This window comes from Sceloporus undulatus, chromosome 4 (assembly GCF_019175285.1).
Source record: "Sceloporus undulatus isolate JIND9_A2432 ecotype Alabama chromosome 4, SceUnd_v1.1, whole genome shotgun sequence".
NCBI lineage: Eukaryota > Metazoa > Chordata > Lepidosauria > Squamata > Phrynosomatidae > Sceloporus > Sceloporus undulatus.
The window spans coordinates 72,939,446-72,961,457 of record NC_056525.1 but is presented as its reverse complement, the minus strand read 5'-3'; the positions used below and the strand labels follow the sequence as shown (position 1 = coordinate 72,961,457).

At 45.2% G+C, this 22,012-nt stretch overlaps 2 protein-coding genes across 4 annotated transcripts in view; one reads left to right on the top strand and one right to left on the bottom strand.

Moving 5' to 3' along the window:
- The window catches only part of SLC6A9 (solute carrier family 6 member 9), an 88,803-nt gene extending 82,946 nt beyond the window's left edge, over nt 1-5,857 (top strand). For all 3 annotated transcript variants that reach the window (XM_042464609.1, XM_042464610.1, XM_042464608.1), the window contains one exon: nt 51-5,857. In XM_042464609.1, the coding sequence (XP_042320543.1) occupies nt 51-269 (219 nt within the window). In that variant the 3' untranslated portion in view covers nt 270-5,857. The remainder of the gene's footprint in view (nt 1-50) is intronic.
- On the bottom strand, nt 2,837-21,325 carry CCDC24 (coiled-coil domain containing 24). The gene is made up of 9 exons (XM_042464611.1): nt 21,271-21,325; nt 18,912-19,096; nt 13,003-13,187; nt 11,631-11,738; nt 7,245-7,334; nt 5,343-5,397; nt 4,121-4,190; nt 3,795-3,915; nt 2,837-3,221 (listed from the first exon to the last, which is right to left on the bottom strand). Exons 1-9 carry the CDS (start codon nt 21,275-21,277, stop codon nt 2,837-2,839), a joined length of 1,206 nt encoding a protein of 401 aa, XP_042320545.1. The 5' UTR covers nt 21,278-21,325.
- Between the last annotated feature and the right edge of the window lie 687 nt (nt 21,326-22,012).

Genomic DNA, 22,012 nt, shown 5'->3' with positions numbered 1-22,012 from the left:
TGCCTGCCTTGCATCTTTTCACTAATTGCCTGTGCTTTCTGTCTATGCAGCGTTTGAAAAACGCAACCCGGCCCAGCCGCGAGTGGGGCCCAGCCCTTGTGGAGCACCGGACAGGCCGCTACGCACCAGCGCTCAGCTCCTCCACAGAGTCCCAGTTGGAGGTGCAGCTGCTGAACCCTGAAAAACCCAAGAGCGACGAAGCTGGCGTGGCTGTTGCCATCACCATTGGAAGCAATGGCTCAACCCACAGCCAGGACTCCAAGATCTGAACCTTAGCCTGGGAGGCAGGGCAGGGAGTGCTCCTTGTACCTCCCCTTTCCCACCTGCCCTGGTCCTTCAAACCCTACTCTGCTCAGATATGCTACAGCGCCCCCCACTGGGTGGGGGAGCCCTGGCTCCCAGGCTGTGCCGGACTCTGGGGGAGGGGTCTGTGAGTTCCCACCCCACCCACCTCATTAGTGCCCTGTTCGCCCTGTGCCATCTTGTAACCCTCATGTTTACAGTAATATTCAGATGGCCCCTATTCACAGCCAGGACCAGGGTCAGAGACGTGGGGAGGCTGTGCACTGGCTGAAGAGTTGCGGGGAGGTGCCTTGAAGGGTACTTGGAGGAAGGTCTATTGAAGCCTCATTGGCTCTGCAGTTCCTTCCAGGTGGATTCTGGCAGCTGCACCTGGGCCCAGGGGGTCTGGAATCTATGGGGGATGGTATGCCCCTTATTGCCCTGGATCAGGGCCATAGGGACTGGCCCCAGAGAGAAGAAATGAGGTATCAGTGGGAGGGATGAGGGCTGTCAGGGGGTAGGGTGGGAATAGTACATCTAATCCAGCAATTCTCAGCAAAGCTCAATCATGGACTTGGTGGTCTTCAGCTAGATTGATGCCCCCGTGAGAGCTCTTCCAGAGAAATGCATTGAAGTCTGCACACCATCCACCCACACAGAGACCTTCTCAGCTTTCTTGCCCTCTCTTGTGCCTAGGAAAGGTGAGGGAGTAGCATCCTATAGGAAGTTCCACTTACGATGCCCATTAGAGAGAATGTTCTTGCTAGAAATACTTCAAGAGGGTTTGACAGATTGATAATTTGAGTAAGAACTCCTCCTCATGGAGTTACAGCCAGAGAAGGGCTGGAGCACACAGGAATACATATGTCTGCACCAATCTTGTCTCTAGCCTTGCCCATCCATCCAGAATCAATCTCTCTCTTATACACAGACACACAGAGGCATAAGACAGAGCTTGGATATTATTTTGGACTACAAATCCCAGAATCTCCTGGCCAACCTAGTCATTGGCCATGCTGGCTGTGGGATTCTGGGAGGTGTAGTGCAATCCAGTCACACTTCAAAGATCTGAAGAAAAGAAGTAGTATCTCTCCCACAAACACACAGGCTTAGCTAGATGTACCATGTGGATAGACCCACAATCTGTGGGTAGTTCTAGGCAAAACACTACATATGACTCTGCACTAGGTTTGCAGTCTTGGCCTGTAATACATCTTCTGGATGCTTAGCCAGCCCCATTGTTCTTGGTACTGCCTCTGGAGAGCTGATACCTGAGCTGGGGCGGGTGGTCAGTTGGGCGAGGCATTCTGAAGCACTTGTTCTAAACCTTTCTCTTAAAGAGGATCCTGTGAATTTGAATAAGGGTCTCTATACTGGCAAGAGACCATTGGGACCTAGCCCTGCCCCATCCCCTAGGGAAAGGGGCAGAGACAACCATGGTGCTAAGGGCAGGTGATGTGCCAAGATCCTTCCCACACCATTTGGGAGAAGCACAAAAGACAAATAAGCACAATGTTTCTTACCCTCTATTCTAGCCAGGCTTTGGCTCTATATGTAGCTCATTTCTCCAGTATTAGTGGGGTGAGTGGTAGAAACTCTACCCTCCATCCTGCAGGCAAGGAGGGGATATACAGAGGCACTTGAACCTGGCTGAAAATTTCTAACATGCAACAGGGCCTCCACTGGCTCAGATGGGTAGAAGTTACTAATGGTTCTGTCTTCCGGTCTCATCACCCCTTTTTTCCACTTCAGTGTTGCTGCCTGCACTTTATCCCCTAGAGATGCTTGGGAGGAGAAGATGGGAAACAGCCCTGGCAGCCATTATCCTACCCTTTGTCCTGGGGCAATGATGCCAAGTCACTTACCAATGCCAAACAGTGCAGGTTGGGGGCACCCCTCAGCTCCCAATTATGCACGATCGCTGCAGTTGTAGCTGCGGTGCCAACAGCAAGGGCACATCTCGTTCCTACCCATATGGTACCTGCCCCAGCCAGTGGCATGGGCACAGTGCCCAGTGTTTAAGTGCCAAATGTCTGCATCATGAGCAGATAGGGGGAGGACAGATGGCTCCATGCCACAATGGTACTTCTGCCCTAAGCCTCCAGCACCCACTCCTTCCCTGCTGCGCCGAAGATGCACTATTTAATGCATGGTTCCGTGTCTGTCCTTCCCTCCCGTGTAGAGTGTGGGAATGACCATTTGCCACCTCTCATTGTTCATAGCAATAATTGTGATGCGTCTCCCATACTGTGACTCTCCCAGTTGTAGATTTTTAAAGTCCAATAGATTTTAATGAAATTTATATTCCTGGACCTAGGATGGGTATAGTTCTTTTTTTGTGGGAATGGGAATGGGGGAAAATTGCTGTCCGTGGTGGTGGTGGAGAAACTGCTCATGCCAAGACTCCATTTTCAGAGGAATCGAAGGGAGACATTTCTGCTTTCTCACTTTTCCTGCCACAGCAAGGCCAGGAAATCCCATTCAGGTGCAGGAGGTCCACCGTAAGGCAGCCTATGAGAAAAATGTGGATTTCATAAGGATGAAGGTCTCTTCCCTAGCTGGGCCCTTTACATCGCAGCAGCCTGGTACGAGGGCAAAAGCGGGGTAGCAGGCATGGTTCCACAGGAGGCATGGGCTGGAAGGCAGAGCCCAACTCTGGTACAGCTGTCCTATATGATGAAGCGATCCGGCCCTCAATGTTAGGAGGTGTTGGAATCACAGACCTGGACAACAGTGACTGGCTGTCTTTTTTTGCTTGGCTTAATTCCTTGCGTTCTTGGTGCATCCAGCTCACCTGTCCTTTTATTGGTGGGCCCTGCCAGGGTGGTGTCTCATGGCATAAAGGAGATGTTCGCTCTCTGGGATGTGGTGGAGTAGGCACGTTAGAAACAGCTAGGATCTCCCCAAAACTGAATCCTTTGCCTGTGCTTCTTGGATGGCTGCAAAATGAAGGGAAGGGGTTCAAGGAAGCAGGAGGCTTGGCCCAAACACACACACCCACACCCCAGTAAATCATTAAGGTTGTGTCTCTCCAAGTGTTCCTGCATACAAGCTCTCCAAATTGTTATTTAAATACAGCAGTCCAGTCATAAACTAACATATTCTTGTCACCATCTTACTACAGCAGGTTTATGGAACATATAGTCCTCCATGTGTTGTTGAAATACAACTCTCACCATATCCAATGGTGAAGGATGATGGGAATTGCACTATATCATCAGTGGAACAAGCTGCCTCTGAGTATGGTGGAGTCTCCTTCTTCGGAGGTTTTTAAAGAGGCTGGGTGGCCATCTTTTGGAAGCGCTTTGATGGTGTGTTCCTGAATGGCAGAATGGGCTGGACTGCATGGTCCTTGTGGTCTCTTCCAACTTTATGATTCTGTGATTCTGTTGTTATATGGCAGGTGCATATTTCGCACCCCCATACTACAAGGTTCCAGTTCCTTCCAGTTCTACATATGTCCTGCATTTTTCAGCTTCCTAGTTATTTGAGTTATGAGGTTTGCATGTTACCTGGGTTGGGGTGAGTAGGTACGAGTCCTGAGCTGTTTTGACGTCAGGGAAGGGCTAGAGCATGGCTTGACTTGGCTCAGCTGCAAATCCCGTTCCATGGCACGCCTCTCTTCTTGTAGTTCTGAGGAAAGCAGGCAACTTTGAGGAGTGGAAAAGCAACACATCACTCACATAAAAATCATGCTGCTGCCCTACATGCAAATACCATTCTTTCCAGGCAACACTTGCCTTAGGGTAATAATTTCAGGCACCCTGATTCTGAATTCTCTCCCCACTTCCCAATCTAGCTCTTCTAGTAGGTGGCATAAGCCCTGAGCTCTGCATACCAGCCATGGTGGGCTCATGTGCTGCCTCCTGGAGCTCCACAGTGTGCTGATGTGCATTCTCTAGCTGGTCCTGTGAAAGAAGAAAAAATTCTAAAGGAAACAAGACAGCTTTCTTGGCACAATCTACAAATGTAGATGTCTCACCTACTAGAACCTAAGGCTGGGAACAGTAGGTATTTTATTCTATTTTCTTTCTTCCAGTCCTCTAGCTATCCTATGAGTTTATCACATGGAGGGAAATTGGGACTTTAAACAATGATTAACCTGAGAAAATCCTGCAGCTGACATTAAAATGTGATTAAAATGAGATTAACACAAGAGCCATGATCATGTGAATAACCTATGAATAATCAGGCAATAAACAGCAAAAAGACATTCACTGGAAAATCCCGTGAATGATTTTCTGCTGTTTCTTGCCTGGTTATTCACAGGTTAATGGCACTTTAATCATGTTTCACCTCAACCATTAGAATGAAAACCATTAGAGCAATTGCAGGATAATAACAGGTTATTCACAGGATAATAGCACTTTGATCATGACGTGCGAAAACCATTGGTGCAATCACAAGATTATCATGGATTAATCACATTTATACTTCCAATTGTCCCCCATTTGATAAACTCCCTGGTTACTGCAGAAAGCTTTATGGGGATAGGCAGTAGTACATCAGTCCACTTCCAGATCTCACTCCCAGGAGATAACATAAGCGGTCACAGACCATTGTGGCATACCTTCCCAGCTCTCAGAACTATCAGAAAAGTGGTTTTAATGAGCATACACTGACAGCAGGAGGCACTGTTATGTCAGTCCTGCAACATGCTCTACAGTTCCCCTCCCATCATTTTCTCTCTTCCCACAGCCCTTGCCTCCGGTTTGGGAACAAGAGCAAAAAATTGAATTATTTGGACAGTTGCAGTACAGGAATGGAAGCCAAATGCACACCTACTCAAGAGCTCATATATACTCTCTTCTAGGTGAACAGAAGATTACCCATAGGGCCAGCAGAATATATTTCATAGGCTAAGCTCCTATATATGTGGAGAGGAGGGAAGACATTATCAACATGGGTATTCTAGGCTAAGGAAATGTTGCCCTATACTTTGCCTAAGTACAAAGTGGCCAAGACTTGGAGAAGAGTAGCCAGACTTTTTAAGCATCTGCAAATACAGAAAAGCATGTCTCTATTGGTGGGAGCTGGGATTGGAGTTGTTCAACCCTTACCTGTAAATAAGAGATATATCTTTCCAAAGCACAGCACTCACTCTCAAGCAGAGTCCTAAGAGAAATGAGATTGCCAGTGAGACCTGTAGGGTATGTTTTGGGAAACAAATTACTGCTAGTCATAAAGATGGTTTTAAATATGTGGGATTACAGCTAGTGACAGCAGATACACGAGGTTAACATTAGCTTGCTTTCTCATCTATGGAACTGTAAAAAGCTATGACAGTGCACCCTGGGTCTTGCCATGGGGAGCAAGGGTTGGACAGTGCACAAGAAAATACTGAATACCTCCTTCACAGTGTCCAAAAGGACATACACACATAACCTGGGTTTATGCCTATGTAAGTCATCAACAGGATTCTAACCAGAAACAGCAAATGTAATGTAATGTATTTAATATCTTAGTTAATGGGAATAGGAACTAATCAAAAAGTAACTACTTGTTTATAACTAATTCCTTCCACCCACAGCAAACATCTGATACTGTTATTAAACTTCATCCTGTGTTTAGCTGACATTCTGATTTGAGATTTTGTAGGCTGCTGACTTGACAAACTCTCTGAGATTTCTTGTTGCCATGGGGCTGGGGATTTGTTTTTCTTGCTATACCTGCTGACTGGAAGCTGCAGGATGCCCAACTGCATGGCTAGGTATGAAGAATTTCTCCAAAGACGTCTGTATGATCCTCAGTTAAGGATCTTCTGGGAACAGAGACTCCAAACTTTCAAACATCAGAATCCCATATTCAGCTTGAATAATGAGCCTAGGAGGCACTTGCTCCTTGACATTGTAAGGATCCCATCCTCATATTCCATAATGCTATGGAGCAGACAGAAGTGCCTCCCCATTCCCCAGTGATGTATATGGAAAGGAATCAACGCTAACAAGCAATGCATTTAGGGTTGGACCCCACTCAGAAGAATGAGCTTGGGGTAGGAGGAGGAAATGCATCAGGGTTTATTTGCCACATGAAATCCAGAATCTACAATGACCTAGTTTCATCACTGCTAATAAATCCATGCAAAAAATGCAAACATTTCAAAAGAGACATTTACAAATTGTTCTGTAACCTTGTTTTCCACATTAAAGGCCAATAAAGAGGAAGATGATGGAGAGGGTTAGAATACAAGTTGCCTGGGTCCAAGTGCACATTTCTGCAAACACTGTCGCTTGCAACAAGATTCACTACTCTTCATCACCAGGTGTTCTGTTACACTTTATTTTATTTGTTCCAAAATATGTATGCACCACTTATCATATGCAAAATATCCAGGTAGTATACCAATATATATAAGCAGTGTGTGGGCAAAATCCTATAGATGAGTGATGCTGACACAAACCCTGATTATACTAACACAAGTACTTTTAAAGATGTTCTGGAAGGAGGTATGCTATACATCTTGAGCAACATCTTTGCAGCTGGCTGCACTTCCCTGTGTAGAAGTGCAGCCAGCAGCTTCCAGGTGCACTCCACAGCCAGTGACTGGCCACATGGCTGTGCCAAGGAGCTATTTCTCTCTGCTTAAGGCAACAAGGAATGAAGAATCAGATTCTACCTTTGCCTGGTTATGGGTCATGACTGCTTCTTCTCATTCTTCAGATGCAGAAAGGCAGTTGTATAAGTCCTTGGCAGATCCCTATGGTCAATCAATGAAAGAGAAGCAGAGCTGCCTTGCTGAACCTCTGACTGCCTTTCTGGATCTCAGGGAAGAAGAGACACCACCACACTCACCCCATATCACAGACAGAGCTAGATTGGTAAGGTATTATGCTCTATCTGCCAGCAGTATTGGATGTTTTCCCCCTTCCAGGCTGCTTTTCTAACTCCTTCATTCTTACCAAATCTGTCCAAGAAAGAAAAGTCAGAGTAGAGAGCAAAGTACAACAGCAAAAATATCTCACCGAAGTTGAGAGGCAACTTCATCAATATGGACAATATTCAGTTTATCAGAGAAGGCTCCCAGATCATCAGTGATGCCAGAGGATATAGGTCTGGGGAAACAGAGACTTGGATGATGTGCAAGCAACAGATGACGAGAAACGCTAGCTGTTTCCTGTCACCAGACTCAGTACCTTCTACAACAGGTCATTCCTGCATGAGGCGAAGCTTAGAATGAACCACTGGCACCATGATTTGGCTAAAGGTCCCCATAACATTCTTCTCACATTTCTTGGTCTTGCAGGTTTCTTCCATGCCATCTCCTATAGAGATATCCCAGGACAGAAGCTGGTCAAGATGGCCCAGGATGCTTATCAGAACTCTGTCCCAAATATGGAATTACACTGCTCCCTCGGGTTACGAAATTAATTCGTTCCGCGGCCGCTTTCGTAACCCGAAAAGCCTTCGTAAGCCGAATTGCCATAGGCGCTAATGGGGAAAAGCCGCGTTTCGTGCGAAAAAGCGCCGAAAAGCACCAAAAAAATTTTTCGTAACCCGAAAAACATTCGTAACCCGGAACAATTATTTCCAATGGGATTTTTTCGTATCCCGGAAATTTCGTAACCTGGGTATTTCGTATCCCGAGGTACCACTGTACATGACACAAAAGCAGCATGAGGATCAGACAGGTTCCTTGACTGAGACTACATCCGTGGGTGGAAATAACTAATATTTCCCCCCTGTCATGGACGGATCATTTCCTCGTGGAGGCAAAAATCAAGGCCTCTACCCAGATCCCCCCCCGGGGGTGGTGAACCTATTAGGATGGTCCACCCTCGAAGGCTGATGGAACCCAGAAGGTTCCAGGAAGCCCTAGAGGGATATATGGTTGGAAGTGACGGCGACTCTGTTGATGCCCTGACTGGTATTTGGAATATTGGTCTTTCTAGGGCTATACACAGTATCGCTCCCAAGTGCCCTCTCAGGCCCGCTTCCAAACGTAAGCCTTGGTATACGGAAGATCTCCGGGCAAGGAAGCGGGATCTGCGAAGGCTAGAGCACCGCTGGCGGAAACACCTACGCTTAGCCAACAAGGCTCTCCTAGACCACCAGTTGGAGGACTACGGAGAGGCGATACGAGCAGCTAAGAACTCGTTCTATGGTGCTCGTGTCGCGTCCGCGGAGTCGCGTCCAGCAGAGTTGTTCAGAGTGGTTAGAGAGCTAACTCAGCTCCCTCCCACCCTGAACCAGATCCTTGAACCTTCAAAGGCCTGCTGTGACCAATTTAACAACTTCTTCACGGATAAAACCTCTCGGATAAGCGAAGGTCTTAACGCCGGCATTAGGGCAGAACCAAGGGTAGAGGCATCCAGAGCCTCCGTGGACTCCATTAAACTGGATCAGTTTGAGTTGGTCAGTACCGATGATGTGGACAAGATCCTTGGAAGCGTTCGGAAGACAACCTGCTCTCTCGATCCCTGTCCCTCATGGCTAGCGGCTCAGGGGGGACCGGCTGTAACCTCGCTGTTACACCGGATTATAAATACATCTTTGAGGGACGGGCAATTTCCATCCAGCTTGAAATTGGCCACTGTAAAACCGCTGTTAAAAAAGCCCTCCCTCGACCTCCTGATGCATAACAATTATCGGCCAGTATCGTTATTGCCATTTTTGGGGAAGGTGATCGAGAGGGCGGTTGCAATCCAGCTTCAATCGATCTTGGATGAAACGGATTATCTAGACCCATTTCAAACTGGCTTTCGGGCGGGTTACGGGGTTGAGACGGCCATGGTCGCCTTGGTCGATGACCTCCGTCTGGGCATCGACAGGGGAAGCGTGTCCCTGTTGGTGCTCTTGGACATCTCAGCGGCTTTCGATACCATAGACCATAGTATCCTTCTGGAGCGCCTGGCTGAGGTGGGAATCGGGGGCACTGCGCTCCAGTGGTTCCGGTCCTACCTCTCCGGGAGGTTCCAGATGGTGCAGCTGGGAGACGTGTGCTCCAACAAGAGGGCCCTTACATCTGGGGTCCCTCAAGGAGCCATTCTGTCTCCCATGCTTTTTAACATTTACATGAAACCGCTGGGAGAGATCATCCGGAGACATGGGGCGTGGGGTTATCAGTACGCTGATGACACCCAAATAGTATTCTCTATGTCTCCGACTGATGCAGTGACCGAGGATGGCGTCTCTCCTCTCGTGGCCTGTCTGGAGTCGGTAATGGGCCGGATGAGGGAAAACCGACTCAGTCTGAATCCAGAGAAAACGGAGGTACTTGTGATAGGTTCCCCTGGTCCAGGAATGGCGGTGGTTCCACCTGTCCTGAACGGGATCACGCTTCCTGTGAAGGACTCCGTGCGCAGTCTGGGGGTGCTCCTTGATTCGTCGCTTCACCTTACATCTCAGGTGGACGCGACGGTCAGGAGCACCTGTTATCAGCTCCGGCTTATTCGCCAGCTGCGCCCATACCTGGCCCAGAGAGACCTTGAAACAGTGGTACACGCTCTGGTAACCTCTCAATTGGATTTCTGCAATGCGCTCTACATGGGGCAACCCTTGTACCACACCCGGAAGCTACAGATGGTACAGAATATGGCAGCCAGACTGGTCACTGGCACTTCCAGGGCCAGTCATATTACACCTATACTTAAAGATCTGCACTGGCTGCCCATTCGCTTCCGGGCACAATACAAGGTGTTGGTGATAACCTATAAAGCCCTACATGGCTTGGGCCCAGGATACCTGGAGGACCACCTCTCTCCATACATTCCACCCCGCACCCTCAGAACATCTGGGCAGCAACTATTGAGGGTTCCAGGGGCTAGACTAGCCTCCACAACGAGGAGGTCATATTCCATTGTTGCCCCGGCCCTCTGGAATACGCTGCCCATAGAGCTCCGCTCGGCCACCTCCCTGGCCCAGTTTAGGAGGGAGTTAAAAACCTTCCCATTTCAGGTAGCATTCCCTGAATCAAGTCCTAGTTAGTCTTCCCCCCCTCGACAGCAATGGTGGCTGGCTAATGGGGGTTTTAGTATTGATTTTAATGGAAATGAGTAGTGTATTTTAATGTATGTGTTATTGTATTGATGTTATTAATATGTTGTTCACCGCCCTGATCGTTGGAAGGGCGGTATACAAATAAATTTATTATTATTATTATTATTATTATTATTACATCACAGTGCAGAATTAATGCAGTTTGACACCATTTCAACTGCCATTGTTCAGTGCTATGGAATTATGGGATTTGTAGTTTTGTGAGATTTAGCCTTCTCCGTCAGACAACTCTGGTGCCACAACAAACTACAATTCCCAGGATTCCATAGGATGGAGCTATGACAGATAAAGCAGTGTCAAACTGCTTTAAGTCGGCATTGTGGCAGCTGCCTCAGAGCAACTATCTTCATCAATACAGATTTGGAACTAGGAAAAGAAGAAGACAGCATGGATACCTATCTAGTGGGTGAGCTGGAGCATTTGGGAATGATTTGCCCAACTGTAATCCTAAATACACTTACTGGGGAGTAATTCCCATTGAACATGGAAGGACTTAACCTATGAATAAACATGCACATCATTACATTCAAAATCTATGTATATCTAATCAGAACTGGAAACATGACCTCTTTTGAACTACCTGCTAGCATATATAGCAACTATGTGCAAACTACCTTGAACTGACCTCCAACTCAGTCTGTATGACATTTCAAAATTAGACTGTAGAGATCTGCACCAAGATTTCTCATAGTAAAAGCAAGTACCAATCACTGTTAGATTTCAAAGCTTGTGGCATGTAGCACTCTGTGAAGTTAGGTTTTCTGCCGAGAGAATCCATCTTGACACTGCGGACCACCTGTGGTGACACAAAGGCCAGCCATAGTGTGCAGGTTAGGAATGGGACACAGGCTAGGAGCTCATTGTGCGGAGGTCTTTATTTTCTGCCCAACACCACTATTCCTAGGTCTTACCCAGGGGTAGGCAACCCGCAGCCCGCGGGCCGGATGCGGCCCGGCAAGGCCTTGGGACCGGCCCCCGCCCAGTCCTGCCGCCGATTGCCGCCGGAGCCTTTGGCCTCTCGCGTGAGGGCGTGGGGCCTTTGGCCTATCAGGAGGAGGTGGGAAAGGGGGGCAAGCAGCGGGCAAGGGGGGCAATTGTCTATAGAAGCCTCAGAAACGTGCATTTATATTAACATTGTTTTAAAAATCAGCAAATTTTTTTGCGTGTCTTCCATTTTTTAAAAAAAGTGTCCACCATTTGAAAATTTTGTCCTACATTTGTCCCGGTTTATTTATTTATTTAAATTTTTTAAAAAATATTTAATTATTTATTTTTTGGCTTCGGCCCCCCAGTTGTCTGAGGGACAGCAACCCGGCCCCTGGCTCAAAAAGGTTGCCTACCCCTGGTCTTACCTGAGAGGAGCACTCTTCCCAGATGAAGGATGGCCACTGCCAGCATTCACCCCCAAAGCAAAGGTAACTACACGTGGATTATATTTAGCAATGGCACAATCTTGGTCCCTGTAATAAGATGCAGAAGAGGCATAAAACAGCAAAGAAAAGAGGAGAATAGTTTGCTCTATAACCAAGCACTGCAGTTACTCACTACTTGTAATAAATATGAGCCAGATAAATCTCTTCAGCCAAAACTGTAAAACAGAGACGACAACTCCCCTCACTTCTTTAACCTCCTAAACAGTACACAGACTCACACTCTGAGGATATATAAATGTGTGGAAGGAGAGGAACTCTTAAGAAGTGCATATAGTTGTGACTGAGGGTTATTGGAAAGGTCTGGAGGGTAGGTACTGACACGAACAGCTCCAATGTGTGGGGAAATGATGAGAAAGAAAGCTTTTCCATTGCTGGTCTGTCTGTTGTGACTGCTGCCCCCACTGAGTTTTCAACTGTTTACACAGGGGCAAGGCAGGGATTAATCCCTGCCAAGGGTTCCTGCAGGTGCTGTTGATCTGGTCTCTTACTCGGATGAATGCCCCTTTTGAAACTGGAAGTATGGGGATGTAACCCCAGCCTGAGGCTACACACAAATCATACCAGAGAAACAAAAAGGACTAATCTACTTGATTCTGATGGCTGATAGAAAAATGACAAAAATGGAACATTTGCTCCTAAAAGGTTATCATGTAAGACTCATCCTCCTACAGATAAGCAAAAAGCAACCCTGGATTTCTGTTTTAAAAAAAGCTGCAGTGAGATGGCAGAACCACAATATAGGTGGGAAACTCACTCATACTCATACTCTCTCACACACATCCATACGCTACTATTTGGGATCCTTCTGCTTGGTTGTCTTGGACAAAAGATGCCTTGGACATAGTTCTATCACCAGCTACCTCAGTTGGAGACTGCTTCTTTCCTGTTCCATGCCCAATATCCAAGGCATGCTGGTGGTTTCCACATTACTGAGGCAGCAAATCTGCTCTGGATTTTAATACAAACTGCCATTTTCAAGCTGCTGACTCTGTTTGAAGAATAGGGTTGAGGATCTTGAATAGCTCCTTTGAAGCAACATGAAATATCATGTAACCGCAACCTGTAACCTGCCAGGTGTGTTAACTTTGAACCCCCAAATTTCACATCTCTTCCAAATCTATGCCAAACTTTTGGGATAGTTTTAGGTCTCAAACTCAAGTTTTGTGTGCTGCTTCCTTCTAATGTGTCTGGACACATAAAATATGGGTTTGCATTCAGCGCACAATCTCCTTATCATTGTCTTATCCCAGACCCACAGTCAGTTTTTAATAATCTCATTCCTTCCTAGTACCTGCCTTCCTGTAAAGCCTTTTGCTGCAGCCCAGTCAGAAGAAGACGAATCTCCTCCCTCACCAACTCCTTAAGATGTGGAGGGGCAGCCAGCAAGGCCCTGATGTCATTTGCTGGTATAGGGCTTTGTTCTAGACTTAGGTGGCCCAACTGCAGCTCCTGGTAGAATTCCAGCATGGTTTGTACCTGTAAATAGAAAGATGTTGTACTGGGTTAGGGACAATGTACAGCCACAGACAAAAATTCGTACAACCTGATAGTGACACAGAAACTGATTTCATTCAGGTAGTACTCCCCTGCCATCTCCCCATGCCCAGCATAATCTTAAATAGTCCCTCCCTGCCAGCCTAGAGAAATGAGATTTCAACACATATCTACAAATCAAGCCATGTATCTCATTGCAACAAAGCAGTTGTACCAAATTAAGCAAGCAGAGAGAATCCTTCAGAAACATTCTCCCATATTAGAAACACCAGCAGGGAACAAGTGTTTAGCAAAAGCTAGTCTTAGATAATCCTTAAAATGATGGAAGGAAATACATATAAGAGTTGTGAAAACCACAGTGATAGGGTTCAGTACTTAAATACATTCCTAAAGTATGTCATACATTAAGGGAAGAAGGAAAATACATCATGTAGCAACACTGTACTCTGTGAGAAGAAAAGGAGGGAATACAGATTAATGAATGGTAAGCCATGTATTTGCTTCTCTACTACTTAACCTCAGCTCATTCTTTTTCATAAGTATGTTTCCTTGTTTGACCCCAGGTCTGCTCTGACAATCTTTGCCTGTTCTGCTCTACCTCACCATCCTGCTGGCATCCACCCCCTGCCACTATTTCTCCCCTCTTTCCCCCAGACCTCCCTCAGCTTCTTTTGCATAATACAAGCATTTTGAAACTCAAGTGCTGGAAGACCTATTTTATTTGCAGTGACCTTCCTGTGTTTCTTAAAATACTGTTCATACAATTATCAAAATATGTGCTAGGTGGGGGGGGAAACCTGCTTGTTATCTTTTGAGATGCTGGTTCTTAAAAGGCTAATTTTTAAAAGTGTGATAGACTTTATGGCCAGAAGGACCTGAATAAAAAGGAAGAGCCGGAAGAGCCAGCGTTGGAATTCAGCATTAAAAAATAAATAAATAAACAATATATGTTGCATAAATTTCCACAAATTTCATGTAAATAAGCATGAAATTGCTGAAGCACATTGCTGCAATCTTTCATCCTTGTCATTTTTAAAGATATTTATTGGCTTTAAATACAACAGAGGTAGGTTGATCAATGGCTCCGACCCACCCTCACCTCACCACTATTGCTTTCCCCACTCTCTTATAACTTTGCATACATAAATCTGACACTCTCTACAACATACAATTACCTGCTGTGCATGTTCTTCAATAATGAGATGAGGAAACTACTGGCTATGCAGACTAGGGCTGCTAGGAACTGCAGTCCACCAACAGGCACAAGAGGCCACACAAGCAGCAGGCACAAGATGCCAAACATTTTCCACCTTTTTTCTATCATGTGCTCTCAGAGCAAGTCCCCCATGTGCTCCCATATATACTAGACAGGAGTCCACCAACTTCAGTAAAATATTTAATTTGACTAGGAATGGGAATGAGCTATGAGTCTGTAGATTAGGTGAAGGGTGTTTTAAGGTTAAAAGTAATAGAACCTTTGAGCTTTAAGCAGAAAATGGACAAGTTTACCCTGCAGGCAGGGTTTAATAAGCAGCCGACAGCTACTTATTAAGCATTCATACTCTCCTCCAGGCTGAGCGAGGATGCTGTCATTCGACCATAGTTGGCACAAGGACACCGAATTGTCATCTCCTCTATCACAGACACTCCATAAAAGGTGACAAGCTCAGGGAATCTCCCCACAGAACCACCCCTTTCCCCTGTGCAGAAAGTCAAGGTCATGAAGCAAAAATATCCTCAGCTACATTAAATATATTGTAGGACATTTGGAGGGCAAGTCCCTTTTTGGACTCACACATCTACAGGCAACTGTTACAGTACAACCGCTTCCTTGGTTATCAGAACTGGGGAGGGGAAAAGGCACATAGGAAAAAGGCACAGGGGAGAGACAGGCGGAATTTGGGCCAACTTTGTCAGTTACAAGATTAAAAGGTAACAGAAAGCCAGGTGGGAAGAAGTCCTAAGAGAGTAGTCCAATACTATTCACAAAAAAGGGAATGTTAAACTTGAATGCTCAGGTTGGGGGACAAGTAAGGCCCCAAACACTTGAATGGGGGAAAGGGTGCAGTTTTTCAGCATGATCTGCTGTTCTGTTTTCAGGAAGAGGCAAGGTCTGTGAGTGTTTTATCTCTGGGATGTTTACTGTTCTTCTTGGTCACAGTCAGGACTAGAATGAATACAGAAAGGGCATGAATGGCTGGAGGAGAACAAAGGGCCTGGTATACCCTGGATTAGGGACTCTGGTCAAGCGTTAGGAACCAGCTGATCTGGGGGTTAGGAAAGGGGGACCTTGTAGAGAAGGGAGGCAGTGACAACATAATTTCACGCCCCACAGTTTTGCCTTCACAAAAGCAGAGATGCTTTCTTTTCACACAGAATCCAAACCAGAGTCAGAAAGCAGGTGGGGGTGGGGAGACCCTCACATGGCCATGCTGCCAAGGCCTTCTGAGTACATCATTTTTCGTAATGAATATCTCCTGTTGTAGAAAAATGCATGTATGTTGTTATTTGTGACCAGCACTTGAATTTAAAACATAGGGAGAGGAGGATTATGAAATCTGAAAGCACCATTCTTTAGCTCTGTCCAGTTTTAGTGAAATCACATACCATACTGTAGCTTTCTGAAAACATTAGATCAAAGAGGCTGTTGCAAAAGAACAGGGTGGATGGCTTCCTATAAACCAGTGCTTCCCAAACTTTGGTCTTCCAGATGTTTTGGATTTCAGCTCTCAGAATTCCTGATTGTTGGTCAAGCTGGCTAGGGCTTCTGGGAAATGAAGTTCAAAACATCTGGTGGAACAACTACTGTTGCTCTAGACATACACTAATTTGAGCAAATGACAAGTGTGCCTTTTTTTGCAGCTACACAGACAGTAACATATTACTGTTCACAAAAGGGGAAAAGTTAAGCCAGCATGGCGTAGTGGTTTGAGTTTTGGACTTTAGCATTGGAATAAGACAGGTTACATAATCAAGAATCAGCTGAAAGGCATAGCCAACGAACTAGAACTCATACAAGGCAATGGAGAAGTAGATAGATGAGGTGAAAGTTAAAGAAAGGCTTTCTTTGAAACAGCAGTGAGGAAAAATATGGCTCTCCATATGTTGATGGACTGCCACTCCCATCAGCCCTAACTGGATGAGAACTACTGGGAGCTGCAACCCAACAACAACTGAAGGGCCACATATTTCCCATCCTTGTTTTTTAAAAAAATTAGTCCTGAGAATGGATCTGGAGGGGGAGGCAACCTGATGAACAGAAAGCATAAAGCTGTTTCAGGCAGCTTTGGAGGCAGCAAACACAAGGAGAGCATGAATAAAACAAGGAGATCAAGAAACAATGTAGAGAGAAAAGAAGACACATAAAGGTGGGATTGGACAGTCTGGCTTTAAAATTAAGAACGCCTGACATAGATAAGGCCTGAGGTGTTCATATCACAACAGAAGGGGAGCTATGATGGGAAGGGAAGGGGGAGGATGTAGCATGGTGAGGAGTGGGAAATGAGATGGTGTCCAATATCAATACAAGGTGGGAGCTGCAAAACTGTACTCTAATGACAAAATAGTCAAGAAAACATTAAATGAACGTTACATGACCCATCATGTCAACAGCTCATTGTTTGGAAACAGTTATGCATATTGTGCTTCTTAGTTATGTTTGCATACATTTTTAAAAAATGATTATCATATACAACAGTGCATTTCAAAAGTCACTCAAGGATTTACACATACAATATTACTATAGTTACAGTGCTACACAGAGAATCCTGTCCCAATCCCCACTTATTGGGAAGCAGCTGACTGACTCCAGTGCACTATCTCCAGTGCAACAGTTAAAGTCCCTGGTGTTTATCACACTGAGGTTTTTGCAGCTCAGATCCAGGGTGACTCCTGGTTCAGCTATGCAAATTCACGTTATAACTTGAATGTTTTATCCCACCTGGTTGCTCTTCTGTTGCCCTTCTGAATCGAGGGGGAATTGAATCCAAGGCAAGTCACGTGATGCAGATTCAAGCAAAGCAGAGTGAGTGCAAATTGTATAACCACACCAGTGGGATTCAACGATTCGAATCAGCACCCTTGCGCATGCTCAGTGGGCGTCTGAATGCATCGTGACCTTGTACGTTTCTGGGGTGAAAGGGGGCACAAGTTTTTGTTCCCTGTTTTGCATAATTGTGTGATTGCATGAATATTTGCCTCGTGAATATTTCTGTGTCTTCTTCATCCCCCTTTTTTATTTTCCCTTCCATTTCAGCAATTTCAACACAGAGATAGATAGACAGACAGACATATCTGTATATTCACATTCACGAACATACATACATACATATAAAAAATGAGTTGCCCTGAAAGTTGCCTGAAAGTGAAAGGAAATGGGGACAATTGCAGTGCTGCATCATGGGAAATTTGCAACCCGAGGGGTTTGCGGTGGTGTACCAGAGCAGAAGCAAAGTTGCATTCCACACCAGACCAATTCGGAGTGAAATCGAAGTGAGCGTGAAAGCGAATTCTATGAATTCACTTTTTTCTGAATTCATCAAAATGAGGAGTCACTTTGGATTCACTGCGGAAGTGCCACGGAAGGAGCTCCCATAGAAAGGAATCATGTCTGATAATACATTCATGTTGTAACGTGAATTCGCAGTGTTGGACCTGCAGTCACCCCAGATCTGAGCTGCAAAAACCTCTGTGTGATAAACACCCCTCTTGCAATTTCCCCTTTTGCTGGAGATTGCTCATGCAAGGGAGGTTGGGAACATCAGTCAGCTCCATCCCATCTGATAGGAGAATAGCCCCCACCCCCATCAATTGCAGTGGCTGCTTCCTGGTAAGTGGAGACTCCCCCAATGGTCCCTTCATAGCTCCTAAATTAAACTAGGGATGACATAGGGATTGTGAATATGAAACAATCATGAGTGAGTAACTCCAGGTTACATATTCATAACTGCTCGACAGGTTTTCAGCCGATATTGTGAAGCTATCATGTCTTTTAGTGAATTCAGCAAAACTGTGGCTCTTTCACAGGCTTCTGAAATGGTAATGGGAAAGTACCATGAGTGTGAAGCACAATATTGACAAAATATTATAGAAATTTTAAAATAAAAAATATAATTCATTTTCTTCTTTGCACATTTCTAAATTGCATGCAACAGAGGCTGGATGGCCATCTCTTTGGGGTGCTTTGACTGTGATTTCCTGCATGGTAAGGGGTTGGACTGGCTGGCCCTTGTGGTCTCTTCAAACTCTGTGGTTCTATGATTCTATAAGAAAACCAGACATAAATATGCCATGGAAAGCCTGATTACCTCCCTGCATACATGTGAGTACCTGTTTCATGTCTGTACCCCAGCCTCCCCCAAATGCATGCCCTACAGATATGCTGATTCCCAGAATCCCAGAATCTGCACAAAGTGCTCTGTGAGGGCTAGTCTCTTTAATCCATGAACCCCCCCCCCTTTTTTCTTTTCTTTTTTCCAAAATGATGCTACCATTGTAGCTCATAAAGGTCTTGAACTGATGTTGCATTCAGATAATTCTCTTGAACTAGACACAATAAGCTACTTATTCAGAGGGGGGAAAGGACTGCTCTTGTTTTGCTCTCCTGTTATCATCTGAAGTAGGAAGACGAAAAGCATGCACAACTCTGGGTCATACACTTGGCCGAAAACTCTCATTCAGTGAAAATTGGCTATCCCTGTACTTAACCTCAGCAAGAAGTTCCAGGTTTCGTTCCACAACATCATCACCCAGGATAGCCTTCACCTCAAGCCTCTCTCTGGGTTCTAGTTTCTCCTCTAGCATCCTCCAGAGTGATGGAACCGGCTGTAAGCACTCTCCAGGCGCACTAGGCAAGGATGACATGGGAGCACTCTCCAATGCCAGGTTGGATGCTTTAAAGAGGGGGAAAAGATATATGGTGCAGGTAAGACAGCAGATAGTTATAGAAGGTCCATCAGCAAATGTCATGTTATTCCCACTCCAACTTATGCTTCAGATCAAAGCTTGCAATGCCACTCCAAGACTCCCCCAGCCACTGCAGCCAAAGCAACAGATGTGTAGCTAATGTTTCTCCTTGCAACAGACAATCCCATCATCACTTATATATTGAGAAAAGACCATCCATCTGAGGAAGGAGGCACAAGCCTAGGCGAGGTCTAGCTACTGGCTTCTCTCTTTCTGTGAGTCTCAAAGGTGCTACAGGATCCTTTTGCATGAGGATCCATATATACATATATATATATATATATATATATATAATAATCTTTATTTATACCCCGCCTTTCCACGATGTGATCAAGGCGGCTTACAGATAGAAGACAATAAATTACAAGTTAAAATATTACATATAAAAATTAAAACATCGTCAGAGGAGTAGGGACGGGAAACAAGCAATCAAAATATCAGGGCAAGAATAGAACAACAACTTTAAAGTAATTGGGGCAAAAAACAAAATTACTAAGGTGGGAATGCCAGCCGAAATAAGTGAGTTTTTAGATCTTTTTTAAAAATTTTAAAATAAATATATATATTGCTGATTCTACCAGCTTCCTTCTTTCAGTTAGCCTCAACAGTGCTACACAAGATCCCTTTGCATACTAATTTATATATTTATACATTTCTCATGCTACTAGCTTCTTTCTTTTCAGTTAGTCTCATAGGTGCTACAGCTACAAGATCCCTTTGTATCCTGATCTATATATACATTTCCCATGCTCCTACTACCAGCTTTCTTTCAGTGAGTCTTTAAAGTACTGCAACATCCCACATTTCTCATTCTTATGCTATCAACTTCTTTCTTTCAGTGACTCTCGAAAATGCCACTGCATCCCCTTACAGTGAGTCTCAAAGATGCTACTAGATCCCTTTTATATCCTGATTTTCCAGACTAATACAGCTACTAGGTTTTTGAATGCTAACTCTCAGGGAGCCATAAAACAGGTCTGACACAGCCAGCAAATATGGAACCCATGTCCAGTGCTTAATAAAAATTCCTTATTTTATTTTTATTTTGTGGACTGCAAATCCCCAGGCGTTGGTGTTTGGGGATTAGGGGAGCTGTAGCCAGCATGGTCTAGTGCTTTGAGCATTGGGCTATGACTCTGGAGACCAGGGTTCGATGCCCAGCTCAAGTTAAAAACCTTGCCTTGGGCAAGTCACACACTCTCTCAGCCTCAGGAGATTATCTGACAGGAGACAAAACATACTTGTCCCATCCTTTTCCCGTACTCATAGCATGATCGTGAGAAGATTTTCATATACAGATTAACATGGAAATCACTCTACCCTGCCCAGGGTCACACAGTGTGTGTGTGTGTATCCAACTCTCTTCGATGCTAGCATTCTCTGAAGATACCAGCCACAGCAAAACATCAGGAATAAACTCTTATAAAACGTGGCCACATAGCCCGAAAACTCATAAAAAACTGTGGATTCTGGCCATGAAAGCCTTTGGCGTTACATTTTCATATGACGTCACACATATCTGGACCTTATCCCGTCTGGAAAGCACTACTGGCCGTGATCATGTGTAAGACTTTCAAAAAACCGTCATTGAAGTGGCATAGCCTGGAATTTTGTGTGAACCAGAGTTTGTGTTAATGCAATGCCGCCTCAGTGTTGGGACAATAGTGCTGCGATCTGAAAGCCTTTTGTGGAATCGCAGTCCAAGATGGGATAACGATGGGATCCCGTCCCAGTGTGATAATCTCCTCAGAGGATGGTCATGGCAAAAGAAAGAAGAAAAACCTCTGAAGAAATCTGGAGGCACACAAGGAGGAGTCAAAAAGCAACCTACCACACTGCATCCAGACTGGAGAAATAGTGCGGGTTGAGCCCGCTTTAAATGGTGTGGCTGAAAGCTATGGAATTCTGGGAATGGTTGTTTGTTGTGGCCCCAGAGCACTCTTTAAAGCGGGCTCAACCCGCACTATTATTCCTCCAGTGTGGATGCAACTTGCAACATGCCCCACTGACACTCCCATCTCCAACCCCTTCTTGCCATACTTACCCCCCAGCCTCCCCTTCTCTTGGCCCTTCTGGAAGTCTTATCCGACCCCAGTCCTACCCCACATTCCTCACAGGCAGAGCTCGGTCTCCTCTCCACTTCCCTCCAGGGAGTCCTCCTCTTCACTGCCTCCCCATCCCTCTGCACTGAGCAGCAGTAAACATTATCTGTTTCCATAGCAACGCCCCTCCATCTCTTAAAGGAGCCACCTGCCAGACTTTGGGAAGGACAGCCAGTCCCAGGGGGAAACCCTTTGGGGCCAAGCTCTGAGCATTTGTTTGTTGTTGTTGTTGTTGTTGTTGTTGTTGTTGTGTGCCTTCAAGGCATTTCTGACTCATGGCGACCCTAAAAGGCAACTCTATCTCCTGGGGTTTTGCCCTGGCCTTCCCCTGAAGCTGAGAGAGTGTGGCTTGCCCAAGGTCACTCACTGGGCTTCCATGGCTGAGCTGGGAACTGAATATATATATATATATATATATATATATATATATATAGACACACACACACATATATGTTTTTAATTGTACTGTTTTTTAATGCTGTGAAGCCACTCTGAGTCTTGAGAAAAGAACAGGATACAAATAATAATAATAATAATAACAATAATAATAATAATGTTTATATGTTTTATATTTGTATGTTTACATTTTATGTCTTTGAAGGCATGAACATATGGTATGTAAGGTAAGGCGCATGTTATGTATGTTAAGTATGTTATGTAAGATCTTGTGTATCATTATTGTTGTTGTTTTCTTATATCCTGCCTTTCTCCCAATATAGGAACTCAAGGCACTGAGCAAGT